Source organism: Neopsephotus bourkii, unplaced genomic scaffold (genome assembly GCF_033783945.1).
Source record: "Neopsephotus bourkii isolate Nb327-2 ecotype Australia unplaced genomic scaffold, CSIRO-AGI_Nbou_v1 NB_1691, whole genome shotgun sequence".
Lineage (NCBI taxonomy): Eukaryota > Metazoa > Chordata > Aves > Psittaciformes > Psittacidae > Neopsephotus > Neopsephotus bourkii.
Genome location: NW_026902165.1, coordinates 1 through 17,141, shown reverse-complemented (window position 1 = coordinate 17,141; position 17,141 = coordinate 1). Strand labels below are relative to the sequence as shown.

Below are 17,141 nucleotides of genomic sequence, written 5' to 3'. Positions count from 1 at the left end.
GATGATGCAAAGTCACCATGCTGATAGGCCAGGTTGGACAGGACTTGGAGCAACTAGGTGTGGCAGAAAGTGTCCCTACCCATGGCAGGGTATTGGAGCCGGTTCAGCTTTAAGGTCCCTTCCAACCCAAACCAGCCTGTGCTTCTATGAGGCTATGATAAGTGTGAACAGCTCAGCTACAGCACAGGCATGGCAGTCAACTCATGCTAATAGACAGTGCCAGGGGATGAGGTACAATACCTCGGAGTCAGTGCTGTATACAATCTTGAAATCTGAATTCATGTACCACCAGTCACTTGGTGCCTTCTGTACTATATCACATAGCCAAAACCACCTAAAAAGTAAATCGCTTGAGGCATATTTCCCCTACTGTGATGTATGTCCAAGAACTAGGGAATAAAATCAACCCTGTCAGTTTAAAAAGTTACCAGCAGTCCTTGAAATTTATTTTAACCTTGTTCCTTTCAACAGCCACAATCATCCTGACTCCACGATTAGACCAATTCTATCATCACAAGCAAGGTCATGTCCTCCTTCAACAGGAGGGGAAGAAGCAACCAGTATGCCATGTTTCCTGTTTTCAGCACTGATTCTGTACAAGTTATCATCTATTAAACAATTTTCACTGGTGTGCTAATGTTTTTCACTGCAATGACTCACACAAATCTGTTTTACGATGCTAAACCATTCAGTTGTCTACACTGACAAAGATGTAGCCAGTCAAGATTTTACTGGAAATTGAAAAAACCCGTATCAGAAAGGGAAAGAAAAAAATAAAAAAGAAAACTGAGTATTTTCCCAGGAGAAAATGGCAATATGAACAAGGTAATTTTATGAGTTCCTATATATTGTACAGTGCATCATTTTCAAAGACAATTCAGAACTAGTCCAGAACCGTATGCATGGTGTTTTTGCAGCTGCACTTTTAGGTGTGAGTACGTGTAGGACCATTAACACTGGGGGGAAGTGCTTCAAACTTGTTTTCCATACACAGTCCAAAGAGTTCAACAAAACACTTACCAGCATGCTTAACAGCTGCTGTAACTCCAGAAAAAGACTAAATGCACAATCAGAGTATGTCAAAGTAACAGAACAGCAGAGACTGGGGACAGCACCAGTGCAAGAAGCTCACATTCCTCTTCAATTTTTGATCAAGTATTAGTTTATTCAGTACGTAGAAGCTATGTACTTGACAAAACAGATAAAAGAATTAGACGCATCTGTCTCATCTACATTATTACATCCAGGAGAGGAGACGGCATATCAGAAGATGGAGTGACTTGAAGAAGACACCACATATCATGATGCTGCCCAGAATACGTAACCATATTCCCATCATTTGTTATTGCACTCTTAGCAATAACACCACTAACATTTCATACACAACAGATTTGTCTGAAACATACGTTAAGAGCAAGCTTCCAGGAAGTGCTCAGCTTAAAGCCTTTATGAAACACTGGGCCCCGGAGATTGTAAATGAAGTTTTACATGAGCCTTCATTCATAAACAGAAATGTAGTTTATGGAGAACTATGGTGTTTACCTGTTTCAGTTCTGAGATATAAACAGCATTGCTAGAAATTATTTCCCATATATTCTAGCACGAAGTATATATATTTTTACTAACAATCACTATTACCCATAAAAATAGGGTTGAATAAGAGATCAAGGTTATACTGACATTCAAAAATTTATTACAGCAACCCTCCTCTGCTGATTTTATAAGGTTTCAAAGGACTGAAATCTGAATTTTTTTATCCTTTTTTTTCACGTCATAGCTCTAATAGATCTAGATAGAATGCACCCAGAGAAACATTTTATGATGAAAAATAGTGACACTTGCCAATGGAAATGTTTGTAATAAACTCAGGAGAAGACTAACCTGACACAGTTCCCTCAATACTGGGAAATTCAGAGAATCTGAAAACTCCCTCCCATGTTTCCTTTTCTGTCTTCAAGCACCAGACGCCCTGAACATGACTGAACACTGTTGTTTCACCCTGATGTCACATCAAGAGCAGAGCAGGACTCAGCATTGATTAGGTGTAGGAAGGTTGGAGCAGGTCAGTTACTATTATCTTTCCTGTTGCGAGGTGCTTATATATCTAGCCTGTCAGTGGCTTTCTGTTACTTTCCTAACCAGCACTGTCAGCAAAGCTTCTTCAGATTTAGTTGAGGGCATTAATGCAGTCAGGATAGTAGCAGTGATAGGTGTTTTAACTAGCATACAGATTAGGTAATGCAGTGATTTATCCATGATAGCATTCTAGCTCTTGCTGCCATTCTGGAAGGGGGTTTATTACATGGAGAAGAGCCAGCATGTTTTATCTTGTAATAGTCTAGGAGAGCTAACATGGTCATTTGCTGCATGTCACTTTACAAATAATTATTTCTGATAAGATTGTGGCATTATACCTTGCAGTCAAACTAATTAAATACTCAGTTATTTCTGATTTCAAACCCTTTTCTTTTTTTTTCTTTTCACTTACATGGATGCAGATCCATCAAAGTCTTTTCACAACTTTGCTATTAAATCCTCTGCAAACATCCTCCCAATACTGTTGTTTCCAGAGTGCCTTGCCAGCTTAGCATACCTCATGGTAACAACAAATACCTCTCAGGTCTTGCCTGTACTCACATCTTAGTCCCAGCCAAACATCTAAGAGCCACTCATCACCTTTGTATCTTCAAGAAGACTATTTATACGCTTCAAGTTAGGCATGCTGAATCAGGGACAAAAACTGGCCCACTAACTTAATTTGCCTTTCTCTGAAAATATCAGAATATAGGTTAAACTCTACTTGCATAGCAAACATAAATGTGGGTACTGTTTGGTCCATGCAATGCTACTATGGAGGAGCGTGTTATGAATGGTACAAAAGAAGAGCTCCCTTCATTTGGCTTTTGTTGAGAAATTTCAATGCATGCCTCAGAGAATTTACATAATTAGACAAACTAAAAACTTGCTTAGTCTATTTCTTCTTATTAAGTCATTATTTTAGTCCCAAAGGTAGTTGCTATGATTGCCATTAACTGGATGATATGAATTATTCAAATATGGGCATGTGTAGACTATCATTTCAAGAAGAGGCCCTTAATCAATCTCATATTGTTCAGATTTTTGTATCCCTGTAAACTTTTAACTAATTTACAAAGTATTGATTAAATGGGCATTATCTACCTGCAATTTAAGCTTAGCCAAGGAATGCTGCAGTTGTCCATTGCTATTATTAATTCCTTCATACACTTCGACCTTGTGAACACTCTTCCTGTCTTAAGCGTGCTAATGTTTCCCAGAAAGAACTCCACCAAAATGTTTAGAATATTTCTTAAAATATCAATGACTAAAGAAAAATGTCAGAGAGAATATCTGTAAGTATTTCTATATATAAAATAGCTACGATCAATAGCTTGTAGAGGATAGAGGATAGGATGTTAGACTCAAGCCACAAAACTAAACATTCACTTTTCTTTTAATCCTACAGGAAAATCCTCTTCTTTAGGGAAAAGAATCAAATTCAAAAGGTACAACATTAAAATCATCATGAAAATATACTCAGGGAAAATTCTTAATATGTCCATTGCAAATATCAGAGGTACTTCCTATTGTACCCTTTCCATTTGCTTTTAAAACACTCTGATAAAACTGTGATGATAAACGTGACCACTCATAAGCCCAACAAGAACAACTTGGTAAAATTCCCATTATGACTTCAGGGGGCTTTGTCTAGGTCCTATGTATCTTCTCAGATGAAGAAATGTCAAGGAAGAAGGGGATGTGATAGAAAATGATGAATCTGTTGCCCAGATGAAGAAATTGTCTTCATTATTTTTAAATATTAAAGCTGAACCTGTAATTAAACCCACCTAGAATAGTAGGGAACATGCAGAAGATCAGACTTCTCTGGCACTGTGAGATCCCTACTGGGGTTTTTGCGATCATTGCATATTCTCAGCTTATTTCAACACACTGGGAAACTAAACCTAATGAGTTCTTCCACCAGAACAAACCCAATATGTGAGCACGGTGCTAACAAATAGTAACAATCCGTGCTGACAGCACTCCTTAACCACAGTTCACTACCCTGTCTTTTTATGCAGCTTATCTACAGAAATTGTAGTTATTACTGCTGTAAAGGAAGAGGAAGATTCTAACTGAAGAGTGGTTCTACAATACAGGGTTGACATGGGCTCTGCAATGGGCAGACTTCCTTTCCTATGTAACCCTGGCTACATCAGCACTGGGAGATGCTGCATATCCCACTGTCAAACAAGGTCTGGATCTTTTGCAAAGAGTAATGAGGAATAAGTGACACAACAGATCTGTGCTTGCAGACTCCTGGTGAGTAACTACTCCTCATGCTATCACAGTCAGTAATTCACAAAGCAGTATTTCAATTTTCATAACGCCTATCATAAAATACACATCTTTATTCTCTTTCTTCCTTGGTCAAGACAGTCTTAGTCATCATATACCTATTTAAAACTTTATTTTCCAGTGAACCTGGCACCCATAGATGGCTTTATGCTGACCATACCATTCTGTTGCTTTTCCCATGTAGCTGCAAATACATTGACTAGTTAACGCAGAGCCTTTTTAGTTGTCAGTTTATAAAGGACCCAAGGCACATTGAAGTTCTAGCTGTAACTAGGACCTCTGACCAGTGATGCTGCTCATACCTCAGGCAACTGTTAGACCATCTACGTTGTTATAAACTTTGTGAAAGAAAGACAACCAAAGAAAATAGGAGTATTTGAGAACAATCCTTTCCACATATTGTCATCTTTGAGAATAATCTGTTAGTTGCTGTGAGACTGGTTGTGCACGGAGAGAGGCCAAGGTTTTAGATGGACACAAGTAGAGTAAAGAGGTAGCTTATTAAGCATATGGGGGACAAGTGGCTTTGCGACTGCTGAAAAGACTGTGGTATTCAAATGGTTTCTTTACTCTCCGTTGTTAGGACAGAAAAAAATGATTTGACTCAAATGATTAATCTTTCCTGAACCTTAAGAAATTACCTGAGTGTTGGTTGAATTGTGTAGGAAAATAGGGGAAATTAGGGACCAGTTCTCTCCAATCCCCAAGGTCATATTATAATACTGAGGAGACCTTTGGGTAAAATGCAGCTGCTGCTCCCAGGATGGGATGTGGTTGGCACACATGGAATCTACCCAGTGATAGCTCTCCAGGCAATCTTGCAATGTTGGCACATGCTAAGAAAAACTGACTAGAGGGTGGAGCACAGCAAAGGCCAGACTCTGTTGCAATGATTTGCAGGAGTGGGAACCTGAAGACACCAGGTCCTGATAAAACGCACAGCAGCTGCCAAACAAGGAAACTAGATTTGTGCTTGCAAAAGCAAAGCCAGATGATTTTACACACGAGTAACAAAGTCTGTATGAATACAACCACTCCAGCTTCACAGGCAGAGAGTTAGAAGTTGAAACCTATGTTACTACGAAAAGTGTGGACAGATCCAAGGGCCTCCTACAGTGTCAGCATGACAACACTGTGTACTTTCAATGACAATGATATAACCTCATGGAAATTAACTGACCACTCCATACACGGTGGGAGGGTTACAAGGAGTTACTAACCTGAATTATATTCTATAAATATGTGAAATTAGGAAAGTGGGGAAGGCTCCATCATAACTTCTGGGATCAGTCCATGGGCTGAATCTGTCTTCTCCCCCATAGGGACACCTATGGGGTAAGAACTTTATCTTATGCATACTAAATAACTAACTCCCCCATAGGGACACCTATTGGGTAAGAACTTTATCTTATGCATACTAAATAACTAACTCATGCCAGCTGTTACTGGTGATGGATTCAGCCAGTTCCCTCAGGACTCTGGGATAGATCTCATCAGGTCCCACATACTTACGTATGTTCAGGTTCCTCAAATAGTCACGAACGTGATCTTCACTTACAGTGGGAGGGGCTTTGCTCCTCCAGTTCCCACTTAACAGTTCACCCACTTGGGAGGTATGGGGAGAGACCCTGCCAGTGAAGACTGCGCCAAAAAAGTCTTCAGGTGCCTCAGTCTTGTCCTTGTCTGTTGTTACCAGTTTACCAGTCTTGCACCTTGCACGCTGGGGGTGGGGGTGAAGCACACTTACTTTGGTCCTCCTCTTTGACATACCTGTAGAAGCTCTTCTTGTTATTCTTTGCACCCCTTTTCAAGTTCAGCTCCAGCTCCACCTTGGCCTTCCTGACCCCATCTCTGCACAACTGGGCCGTGTTCTTACACTTTTCCCAGTATACACCTGTCCCTGCTTCTACTGCCTGTGCGATTCCTTCTTGCTCTTTAGTTTGACCAGCAGGTCTTGATTTCTTACACCTGGGGACTGAAAGCTCTGTAGAAAGTGTCCTTATAGAACTGCCAACTCTGTTTTGCTCCCTTGTCCATGACAGAGGTTTCCCAGGGGGTCCTACTAACTCCTGAAAGAGCTGAAAGTTGGCTTTCCTAAAATTCAGGATCCTGACTGTACTCTTTGCTTGTCTCACTTCCCTCAAGATTGCAAACTCCACAAGTGCATGACCACTGCAGCCCAGGCTGCCTTCAATCTTGATATCACAATCAGTATATTTCTCATTATCTAATTAAAACTCAATAAAAGTTGATGAATAAACACAAGAAGTCACCTTTCAGTGAGACAGTCATTTTAACTATGTTTTCACTTTAATTTTATTCAAAATACTTTTTCGTCCTACAGGAAAAGGCAATTAATTAGACTTAAAATGTTAAATATTGCCTGGTATTGCAATACACACAGAAAAACCCTCAAAATCTGAAAATTCTCATTGGAAGATTCAAGACTTGAACAATGTCTATTTTAACTCTCATAGAATAAGAACGTTGTAAGACTGCAAGGTAAAATACACTCCCATTTTTCAATCCAAAGAATTTATGTTCCACTGACACTAAAAGGTTTTTGAGATGACAAGGCACACATCATCATTTCCAGGTGTGGTCAAGGACTATGAATTTACTTTAGCCCTTGCTTTCCACTGCAGTATCATGGTACTGCTGACTTCCCATACTTTCAACATGTACAAAACAGTAACTTTTCCCACCAGCTGTAAAATCACAGAGAAATACAAAGGTGCAGCAAGAGACCACATGCTTGCTTTTCCCCAGCTACAGCTGTACTTTCTTTTTACCCTGCAGATTGCTCTGCATTTCTCTGACCTACCTACGCACATATGAACTCATCACAGGCATAACTGCTCTGGGGCCATCAGCACAGAGGTAAAGGTATATACATGCCTCTGTACCATATGAAAAAAAAACAACTTAAGGTATTAGGATGTAATGAAGTAACTTAAAACAACTTTTTCTAAAAGTCAAGCCTAGCAGAAGAGTGAGGCTTGTTTTCTTTACTGGTTTTGAAAGAGACTGTTTGGAACATACAATACAACTTGTTTGACTATCACACCTCAGCACAGTATCATTTATCAGAGCATCACAGAGTGGTTTGAGCTGGAAGGGACCTTAAAGATCACCCAGTTCCAACTCCCTGCCATGGGCAGGGACGCCTTCCACTAGACCAGGTTGCCTCAAGCCCCATCCAGTCTGGCTTTGAACACTGCCAGGGATAGGGCAGCCACAGCTTCTCTGGGCAACCTGTGCCAGGGCCTCACCACCCTCGCAGGGAAGAACTTCTGCCTAAGAGCTCATCTCAGTCTCCCCTCTTCCAGGTTAAAGCCATTCCCCTTGTCCTGCCCCTACAGGCCCTTGTACAAAGTCCCTCTCCAGCTTTCTTGTAGCCCCTTTAGGCACTGAGCGCTACTCTAAGGTCTCCCTGGAGCTTTCTCTTCTCCAGGCTGAACAAGCCCAGCTTCTCTCAGCTGTAATTTCCACAGAACTATGATGCACACACACCACTCCATTGCAGTTGGTGAGACACCACAGGACTGCTGGGACACCTGTGCATGCAACTTACTACTGACATGAGAAACCAGACAGGCACGAATTTGCTTACTTCTGTCACCACTTGCAGGTTCTATTACTTTTAATATGTGAAAAAAAAACATTAAGTAAAACTGGATGGTGTTACAAATGCACGAAACAGTGTGTTCAAAAGTAGTTACTTCAGTTATTCAGCCGTATTACAGGAAATAATGAATTAAGGCTGGCAGACAACCTGACAGAGCATGTTATGGATAGTGCTCATAACATCATCAAGTTTCAGTTGCCATGGGGATGTTAACTCTGAACTGACTGCTTTTCTGTATCTGAACCTCAATCAGAAGTTGTGTGATAGACATCTGTGTATGGGTGTTTGGGTGTACAAAGAATGAACCTAGGAGATAGAAGATGATATCAAATAGATACCTCGATATGGGACATGAGGGCCTATCTGGATGATTACACTAAGAAATTGTTTTGTTGTCCATTTTCAGTACATAAATTATGTTTTTATCCTGTAAAGTAAATGCATAGGTGCTGAGACTGATCTGCAGCTAGCTGACATTGGTAGTGAGCCCACTGAAGCCAATGAACTTACGGCAGTTTTTGACTAGCTGAAGATCTCTCCTAACTCCTGCAGTTCAGAGGTCCTATGTGGGATTGTTTCGAGAGAATTCAGCTGCACTTTCATTATTAGTTTCTGTTCTCCCCTGCCAAGGGCTTTCAGGTACTGTCGTGGCTTAACCAATGCCAGACAGCTTGTTACCCACTACCCCCCCCTTCCTGCCCTCCCCTTACTCCTGGAGGGACGGAGGGGAGAATCAAAAAGAAATGCAACTCCCACGGGTTGTAAACAGTTTAGTAACTAAGGTACAACACAAATCACTACTACTACTGCTGCCACCAATAATAGTAATGATAAAGGAAATAACAAGGAAAGAGAATACAACACTCCATCACCAGGCGACCGATAACTCGCCCCCCCAGCCCAACCAAGCACAGACCGATACCTCCTCCAACCCTGCAGTCCACTCTAGCCCCCTTCTGGGTCACTCTCCCAGTTACCTCCTGGGCATGACGTGCTGTGGTATGGAATACCTCTTTGGTCAGTTTGGGTCAGGTGTCCTGTCTCTGCTTCCTCCCGGCTTCCCTTCCTCCCTGGCAGAGCATGAGGCTCACAAAGTCCTTGGCCAAACCAAAACATCATTGTTATCAGCTCTGTTCCCAGCTGAAAGTCAAAACACAGCACTGCACCAGCTACCAAGAAGGAGAAAAAATGACTGCTGCTGCTAAACCCAGGACAGGTACTTACTGCCAGTCATCAATATCCCCCAGGGAAATCCTCCTATAACATTAAGTAAAATTTTGGAGTATTGACAAAAAAAACCACAAAACAAACAAACAAAACACCCCCCCCCCCAAAAAAAACCAAACAAAACACCACAGACCTTTAATACTTTTTTCAGTGTTTATCAAATTAAGACTTATATGGTTCGAGTCACCTTACATGATGACTCTGAGACTGTATTTCATAAGGTTCATTTGGCCACATTATGCTAAACTGAGAGCTATATTAAGTAATATGAAACGTTTAATCTATGATGACAGGTATTTTTGGAAGCTGATACAACAGTACTCATGAATGAGGAAATGAACTTTGACAAAATGAATGGTTTGACAGATGGTAGTTTGCTTAGAGCTCTTCCTAACAGATGTTTGAATGAATGTTCTGCAAGACCTGTGTGTATTTTGGGTTTTATCATTTTATTAGCAAATAGTTATCACCTGGTGTATACTTGCTCTTTGGAAGTTAGGATGTAGACTCTGTTGATTTTTTCCATGCCTTTTTTTTTTTTCTTTGGAAAAAAAACACCCAGCACTACCCAACACATTATTGATTCCTGTTTGACGGTAAGAATGATGGAACTTACAGATTTGTATTGTAAGAGCATTTTTTGTGTTTCATAGTGATTATGATTAGATTTGTGACACTCACAGACACACAATTAACCACAGCAACATAACGGACGGCAAACCACCAACATGTGAGGCTAAAATGCCAGAGGTGGGACTGAAACCACAGGTGGTATGGGAGACACTTGTGTAAAAAACAAATTAAGCCAGAACTAAAAACATACATTCTACTCCCCAGAAACATTATTCGAATATATTTAGATATTAAAAAAAAAAAAAAGGAAAAAAAAAGGAAAAAAAACCAACCAAAAAATCAACCAAAACCAAAACAAACAAAAAAAACCCAACAAAGCCCCACCATTCTCAGTAATCACTAAATAAAGTACCAACGTGCCTTCTGGAATAGAAACTAGAACTGACATATTCTCAAACAAGTATCTTCATTGTGCTGTACAAAGCTACTGTATTTCAACTATACTAATGTAAACATCGTATCTCAGAACACACTGATCATCTATTTAGTTCTCAGGTAAATTTTTAGTGAATGCTTAAGGAAGACCCTCATCTCTGGATAAATGCTGTCATCACCCATGCAGCATGCCGAGTCTGTGCACATCCTCTAAGGCGTCGGACATCTCCATTCATTTCATGGGATGCCTAATATATTGGTCCCTAATTAATCACACTGATTCTTTCTCTGGGAACAAGCTTTATGAGAAGTATACTTTTGTGGCTCTAATTGTACTTAGTAGGTCAGAGCAATCCCAAGTATGAATTACAGGCTGGGTGGAGAATGAATTGAGAACGGCATCAAACCGTTCTATCTCAAAATATGGAGCTTTATCTGAACTGAAGCTTATAGTTTCAGAAAAGGCAGTTAGGGAACAAATGCTAGAATTAGAATGCTCTTTTCATATATTCTAAATAAGACTTCTAAATTTTCCATTTTGAAATCACATTTAACATTCAGAAATTGACTCCCCAAAAAGAATAAAAGACATGAAATAGACTCTGAAAGGGATTAATTACTTGAAGAGGAAAAGAACCCAAACTAAACATTTTGGATGTATTCGTATGCAATAAAAACTAGGTGGAAAAAGCTAACTACTCAACCGGAATCAAATTTATGTCCCAGTTTTTGAGTGTGACACTGAACTGAGAAGTCCAGCTGTTTTGCAAATGAATCCTACTCCTTCTCACAATAATAAAAATTAAAATATTTGAGTGTTCCATTTAAAAAACAATCGCTAACCATACTAATGCTTCTGGAGAAATGTTTGCTGCTATTTTAATGAGTGATAGCAAAGTAACTTTTTTATTTTTCTGTTTAATAACTTACATTTCCATACAACTGTCTCCAGCAACAGTTCAGGTGCTCAGTCACAGCTCCCAGATACGCAGTAATTAGTTTTCTTAACATTTTCCAGATGTAATTTATGCTCTTGGTGGCTGTTGATTAATACTAACCTTGTAGGAACATTTTCCATGTCCAAAAGACCTCAAAGCAGTAGCAGTTTCTGGCAGGGCATTAAAATCTTTGCATCATCAAGTAGGGATCCACTTCACAATCCCATCTATCATGTACCTCTGAGATGACTATTCTTAGGACTGTCTGGTATATTGACCACCCACCCTGGCCCAGCCTCTCCTGCAATGTGGTGCAGGAGACACTGAAACTCTGCTATGAACTCCTCCACTCCAGGCTTTGCAATGTAGGTAGTGTGTGTTACTGGTTTGATGCAAACTAACATTTAGGAAGGTTCATCTCTTGACCCAGAAACCATTGCTCTGGTATTATTTGTAGAACAAAAAGATCATACTTACTCAAGAAGAATAAAGAAGCAAGACTATTATTTTATGGGACAATATTCACCCACCTTGCTCTCTCATCCCTCAACATAGTTCCTAAATATGCATTCTTTCTCCAAAATTACTTATACATCTTAAATGTATGACTTGATTTAGGACTTTGTTACTGTATGCCAGGCCTTGCATTGCTAGTTATACCAAATTTTTCTATCATCTATCTCATGTTCTTACATATGATATGTGTTACAGTGTTCTCCATGACATTTCAGTTTACGGATTTTTGGCATATTTACCATGTCTGCAGTCTTTGTGTATCATAATGTGATATAAAAGAGGGTAATATATTATGGAAGCAAAAGGGAAACTAGTCATGAATAGGGGAAAATGAGTTAGAAATTTTAGGTTTGGGTGGTGAAACTGGGGGCGAAGGAGAAACGTAAGGATATAGGCATGGCTACCTAGGTTAGAAATCACTAGAGAGTAGTAACATTTAGAAGGTCCTGCTCCTGCTAGCAGTTTGTGCTACTGATTCTCAGTTACTATGACATCAGATATGGTGGATGGATAATGGAAACATCAATCCTGCCCTTGGCCATGTCTATTCTAATCCATATTATCTTGAAAAAATATATATGAATAGAAAAAAAAATACATAAGCACAAGGAAGGAGCAGGGATGAGGTGAAATCAAAATAAACAGAAAAAGTGTATTTCCACCATAAATACGCTGTTGTATACCCATAAATGAAAAATGACAAAAGGGAAAAGAGAAAACAGTCCTCTCTTAAAAAAAAGAGGTTTGACAAAAAAGACCTGTTACCAGAACAAAGCAAAGGGATTATATCGAGCAACAGGCATTTTAGTTAAATCTCAGGAACAATTATGAAAAATAGAAGTGTGGGATTTTTTCTCCTGTTTGGAAACATGAAAAGTTAGTGTCACCGATAAAGTGGTAAACAGTATACACAGGTGCTATTTTTTCACAGCCAGCCTAAGGAGAAACAGAGGTCAGCAGGACTTTAAAAGGCAGATATGACTTACTCTGACTTTAATTTGCTTTCAAAAACATGGTCACTGACCCTTTAAATCACAAGGCAATTACAAGCATTGTAGTGCCATTACTAATTACATGCTGAGAGTGTAAATTTAAAATGGCAATTTCAATTTTCAGTTCACTGAGAGAATGCAGGAAAATGAAATTGAATACTAATTAGTTCATATGTGTCAGACACCTGAAAGATTAAAGAAAAACCTCTGCACTCATTAGAAGTGAGTTATAAGCAAAGCACTCAAAACTTTCACTTGCCAAGATGCATATAAATAATGAAATTAAATGACAAAGAAAATTGATAATGATGGAACAAGTCAAAAATAGCTACAGGCCTGTACATAATTATACTTTGTGGGACTTTGCCCATTATACACAGCTTCCTGTAGAATTTATCTCGTATTAGAAACTGTAAGAGGACAACAAGCTGCTACTTCAGGTTGACTGCGCTAAATGTTAATTTCCATGTCCTAAAACTGGAGATTCTGGTTTTGGAACTTTCCAAACATTCACACCATTTTGCAGGACCCATCTTCTGGACCCATGGCTTCATCACTCAGACCAACATGGAAAAAGTCCCATACAGAGAATTCTCAAGTTAGGGTATAGGAACAGGCTGGTGATACGATAAAGTAAAAACTCAGGCTCGGCTATTGCTAGAAGGAACATTTCTCCCACAAGACCAGAAGGAATGTAGCCTGGAACCTAGCACACATCAGAGTGACTTTTTGTAACTCTACGAATGCTTCTGAACTATCACTCTGGCCATTACAGAAGCTGTTCAAAAATAAGATATGGGATTTCTGCTTTTCCTCCCAACAGCAACTGTTCACTCATACAAGGGTCAGGCACTGTCTGTCTCTTAAGAGTGTATTTCATGCTTGAAGAACAAGACAGCTCTCTGATGTAAGGAACTACTACGCAATGCAGAAAGTGTGAGTCTGTGGAGGTCTGTATACTTGCCAAATCAAAACAGGGCTTCTGCAGAGCACTAAAAAGTGCTTTTTTCTCTAAAAGTACCATCTCCCTGAAAAATTTTAGCTTTTCTGTTCCCAGATTTTTCTAGGGAGAAAAGTCTGCAGAAAATTAAAAAGAAAAAAATAAAAATCCTCTCAAGATTTAAATTTCTGGTTTTAAATTATGACAAGCATTTTTTATTTTTGCTGTGAACTAAAAAAGAAAATAAACTCAGCAAGTCTTGTGAAAATTATAGTTCATTTTATTTTAAAAGAAAAATTAGAAGGAAAAGAAGGGATTGCTATGCACTTAATACAAACTAATCATATAAATTAATCAGCTTCTAGAAAGTCCTTACATACTATAGCTGTCAAAACTACAGAAAAACCTGCATGGGAATGGCACTTCCTAGATTAGGTCATTAACTCCAAAAAAGAACAAACTGTTCAAACCTAGTGCCACAGGATGAAATTTGTGGACACATCTTCTTCAACTTGCTTTCCAGGTAGGAGCAAAGGGAATGCTTCCCGGGGAGCGAAGTCCAAGGCAAACTCTGCTCTGGTCTGGGTAGAACCTGAATAGCTGCCTGATAGCTGCCTCCATCGTGCCAAGTACAAACATGGAAGTAACATTACATTAGCTATCCTCATCCAGTTCATCTCCTACTGAAAACATGTCTAGGGGGCCAATGCTAAATGATTTTGATTTTTTTCTGCAGCTTATCTAATAATGCCCACAGCCTAAAGCAGCCCAAAAGCTATTGCAACACTGGCTTTTTCATTACACATTAATGTTACATTAGCTTCCTACTCTTGTGAAAAGAATTCTGTGGAAGTCCCTTAGCATTATTCTTTCTTGTTCTTTTTCAGTGTATAAATTTTAGAGACTTCCTAACCCCTCTGGTCTTTATGGAAGAAAACTGACCTAAGATACATTGAATGGCCTTTGTGTTTTCACTCTGCAGTGAATAACAGTCATACCACTTTAATTTTTCAGAACTGACAAAATTCAGCACTTTCACCACACCAGTTTCAGAAAACTTCATCAAGCAGTGCGTTGTGCCTGCTCCCCAAACAAGAAAAATGAACAAGTAACCCTATATGCTTTCCCCCCATATGGCTGGGAACTGCTTAGAAAAATTACAAACAGTATTCAGTACAAAAAACCTGAGTATGAGCAAAAAATGATGCCATGTACACAAAGGTAACTTCAAAAAGACACACCTGAGGGACATATGGACAGTTCAGCTTAGACCTTATAGACAATATGCTCAGGTACCATCTTTTGCTACTCCTGTGGTGGGAGGGAAGCACCCTCTTCACTTACTGACCATACTGGCAAAAGACATTGACTACAATGACAAAACATGTGGGAAAACAATGCCATGCAGAGGGACCTTGACACACTTGTGAGGTGGGCTGATGCCAACCTCATGAAGTTTAACCATGCCAAGTACAAGGCCCTACACCTGGGTTGGGGCAATCCCAAGCACAGCAACAGGTTGGGCAGAGAAGAGATTCAGGGCAGCCCTGCGGAGAAGGACTCGGGGGTGCTGGTCAATGAGAAGCCCGACATGAGCCGGCTTCAGTGTGTGCTCGCAGCCCAAAAAGCCAACAGTATTTTGGGCTGCATCAAAAGGAGCATGACCAGAAGGTTGAAGGAGGTGATTCTGGCCCTCTACTCTGCTCTCGTGAGGCCTCACCTGGAGTATTGTGTGCAGTTCTGGTGTCCTCAACATAAAAAGGACATGGAACTGTTGGACCAAGTCCAGAGGAGGGCCATGAGGATGGTCAGGGCACTGGAGCACCTCCCCTAGGAAGACAGGCTGAGAAAGTTGGGGCTGTTCAGCCTGGAGAAGAGAAGGCTGCGTGGAGACCTCATAGCAGCCTTCCAGTATCTGAAGGGGGCTTATAAGGATGCTGGGGAGGGACTCTTCATTAGGGACTGTAGCGGTAGGACAAGGGGTAATGGGTTAAAACTTAAACAGGGGAAGTTTAGATTAGATGTAAGGAGGAAGTTCTTTACTGTTAGGGTGGTGAGGCACTGGAATGGGTTGCCCAAGGAAGCTGTGATGCTCCATCCCTGCCGGTGTTCAAGACCAGGCTGGACAGAGCCTTGGGTGACATGGTTTAGCGTGAGGTATCCTTGTCCATCGCAGGGGGGTTGTAACTGGATGATCTTAAGGTCCTTTCCAACCCTAACTATTCTATGATTCTATGATTCTAAGCATGTAACACCCAAAAATGCCAAAGCTTAGTCCAATTCACATAACATGAGAAGAAAACACCATAAACATAAAAAGCTGCAACAATCACTAGATAAATCGTTATCATCATTTTAATAAAGGCACAGAACTTCATATTCACTGCTTCAGGACTTTAACTGAAGTCACTTGCTAGGTGCAGAGAAATCCAGTCCAGAACAAAAGCACTGCCATTTGAATCATTCGAGCCATAACATCCTTGAGTGGGAATGAAAAAAACACGTATTTTCAGCCCCATGGATGAAGCTGAACTAATAGCTATTTCAACTTTAATTAAAACAGTTCTTGTTACTTCCAGCGTGATGCACACAATGCTTAACCTGTGTGCCCAGAGCAGGTCTGCAGAGACAACAAACTGTTCCTCTGGGCTCTGTTACAGCCAAAACCACATTAAAGCACTCTAGAATAATGCCCAAGAAAAGCTGAATGTGTCAAAGTATCCCTACCAGGAGATATTGCTACAAAATGCTGCTAAGGAACTAATGAGCAATGTAACATATGTGGAGAGCAGCTTCCTTGAAAAGAGTCTTTCTAAGTTTGCTTCCATTGTTTAGAGCCACAATGGAACATATGAACACGTTTTTTAGATATAAAGATTTGTGCATTTGTGGAGTCAAGATTATTTCCGTTTTGCAGCTAATAGTTCCTTTTAGTCTGGGCCTCGTTTCTTACATTGAATAAGAATCTAGCTGTTAGTTTACCACTTGTCTTCATCAGTTTCTTAAGTGACTCTGGCAAATGAATCAAGGATATTTTTTTCCTCCTCAGCTCCATCTGTTACCTGAATCCACGGCCATCTGTCATTTTCTGCAGCAGTCCAAGCATTCACAAGACCCTTCTTATTAAGCCTTGCATAGTATGGGTACCACTTCTGGAGTCCGAAAAGAGCCCGATGAGTGGATGATGCAGTGATTTGTTGGTTTGACACAATTCCTCCTTCTATTCCTAGTGGGCCAGAGCATCCTACAAATGGAAACAAAAAAATAAATGAATCCAACTGAAATTCTCAACTCTTCTGAGTCCCAAGTGGCTGTAACTGCAAACAGCATACAAACAGACCCAAACTGTCACATCAAATACTTTATTAAAAGAGATTTAAAAACTGAAGTAGCACCTGCTTTTTTGAGAATTAAAAAAATGTACAAAAATACTGCTTGTAAATAATTATTCCTATTTCAAAATTAATGAAATTGATTAAGCTTTCAATTTCTTTAAGTTTGTTCTCTCTGAAGAG

General features: G+C 39.9%; 1 protein-coding gene across 1 annotated transcript in view; it reads right to left on the bottom strand.

Annotated features, from left to right (window-relative positions):
* LOC133224534 (EGF-like repeat and discoidin I-like domain-containing protein 3) overlaps positions 1 to 16,870 on the bottom strand; it is a gene marked incomplete at its 5' end in the record, with an annotated part of 80,794 nt that extends 63,924 nt beyond the window's left edge. The window contains one exon of the mRNA XM_061376058.1: positions 16,689 to 16,870. Within this exon, the coding sequence (XP_061232042.1) occupies positions 16,689 to 16,870 (182 nt within the window). The remainder of the gene's footprint in view (positions 1 to 16,688) is intronic.
* Between the last annotated feature and the right edge of the window lie 271 nt (positions 16,871 to 17,141).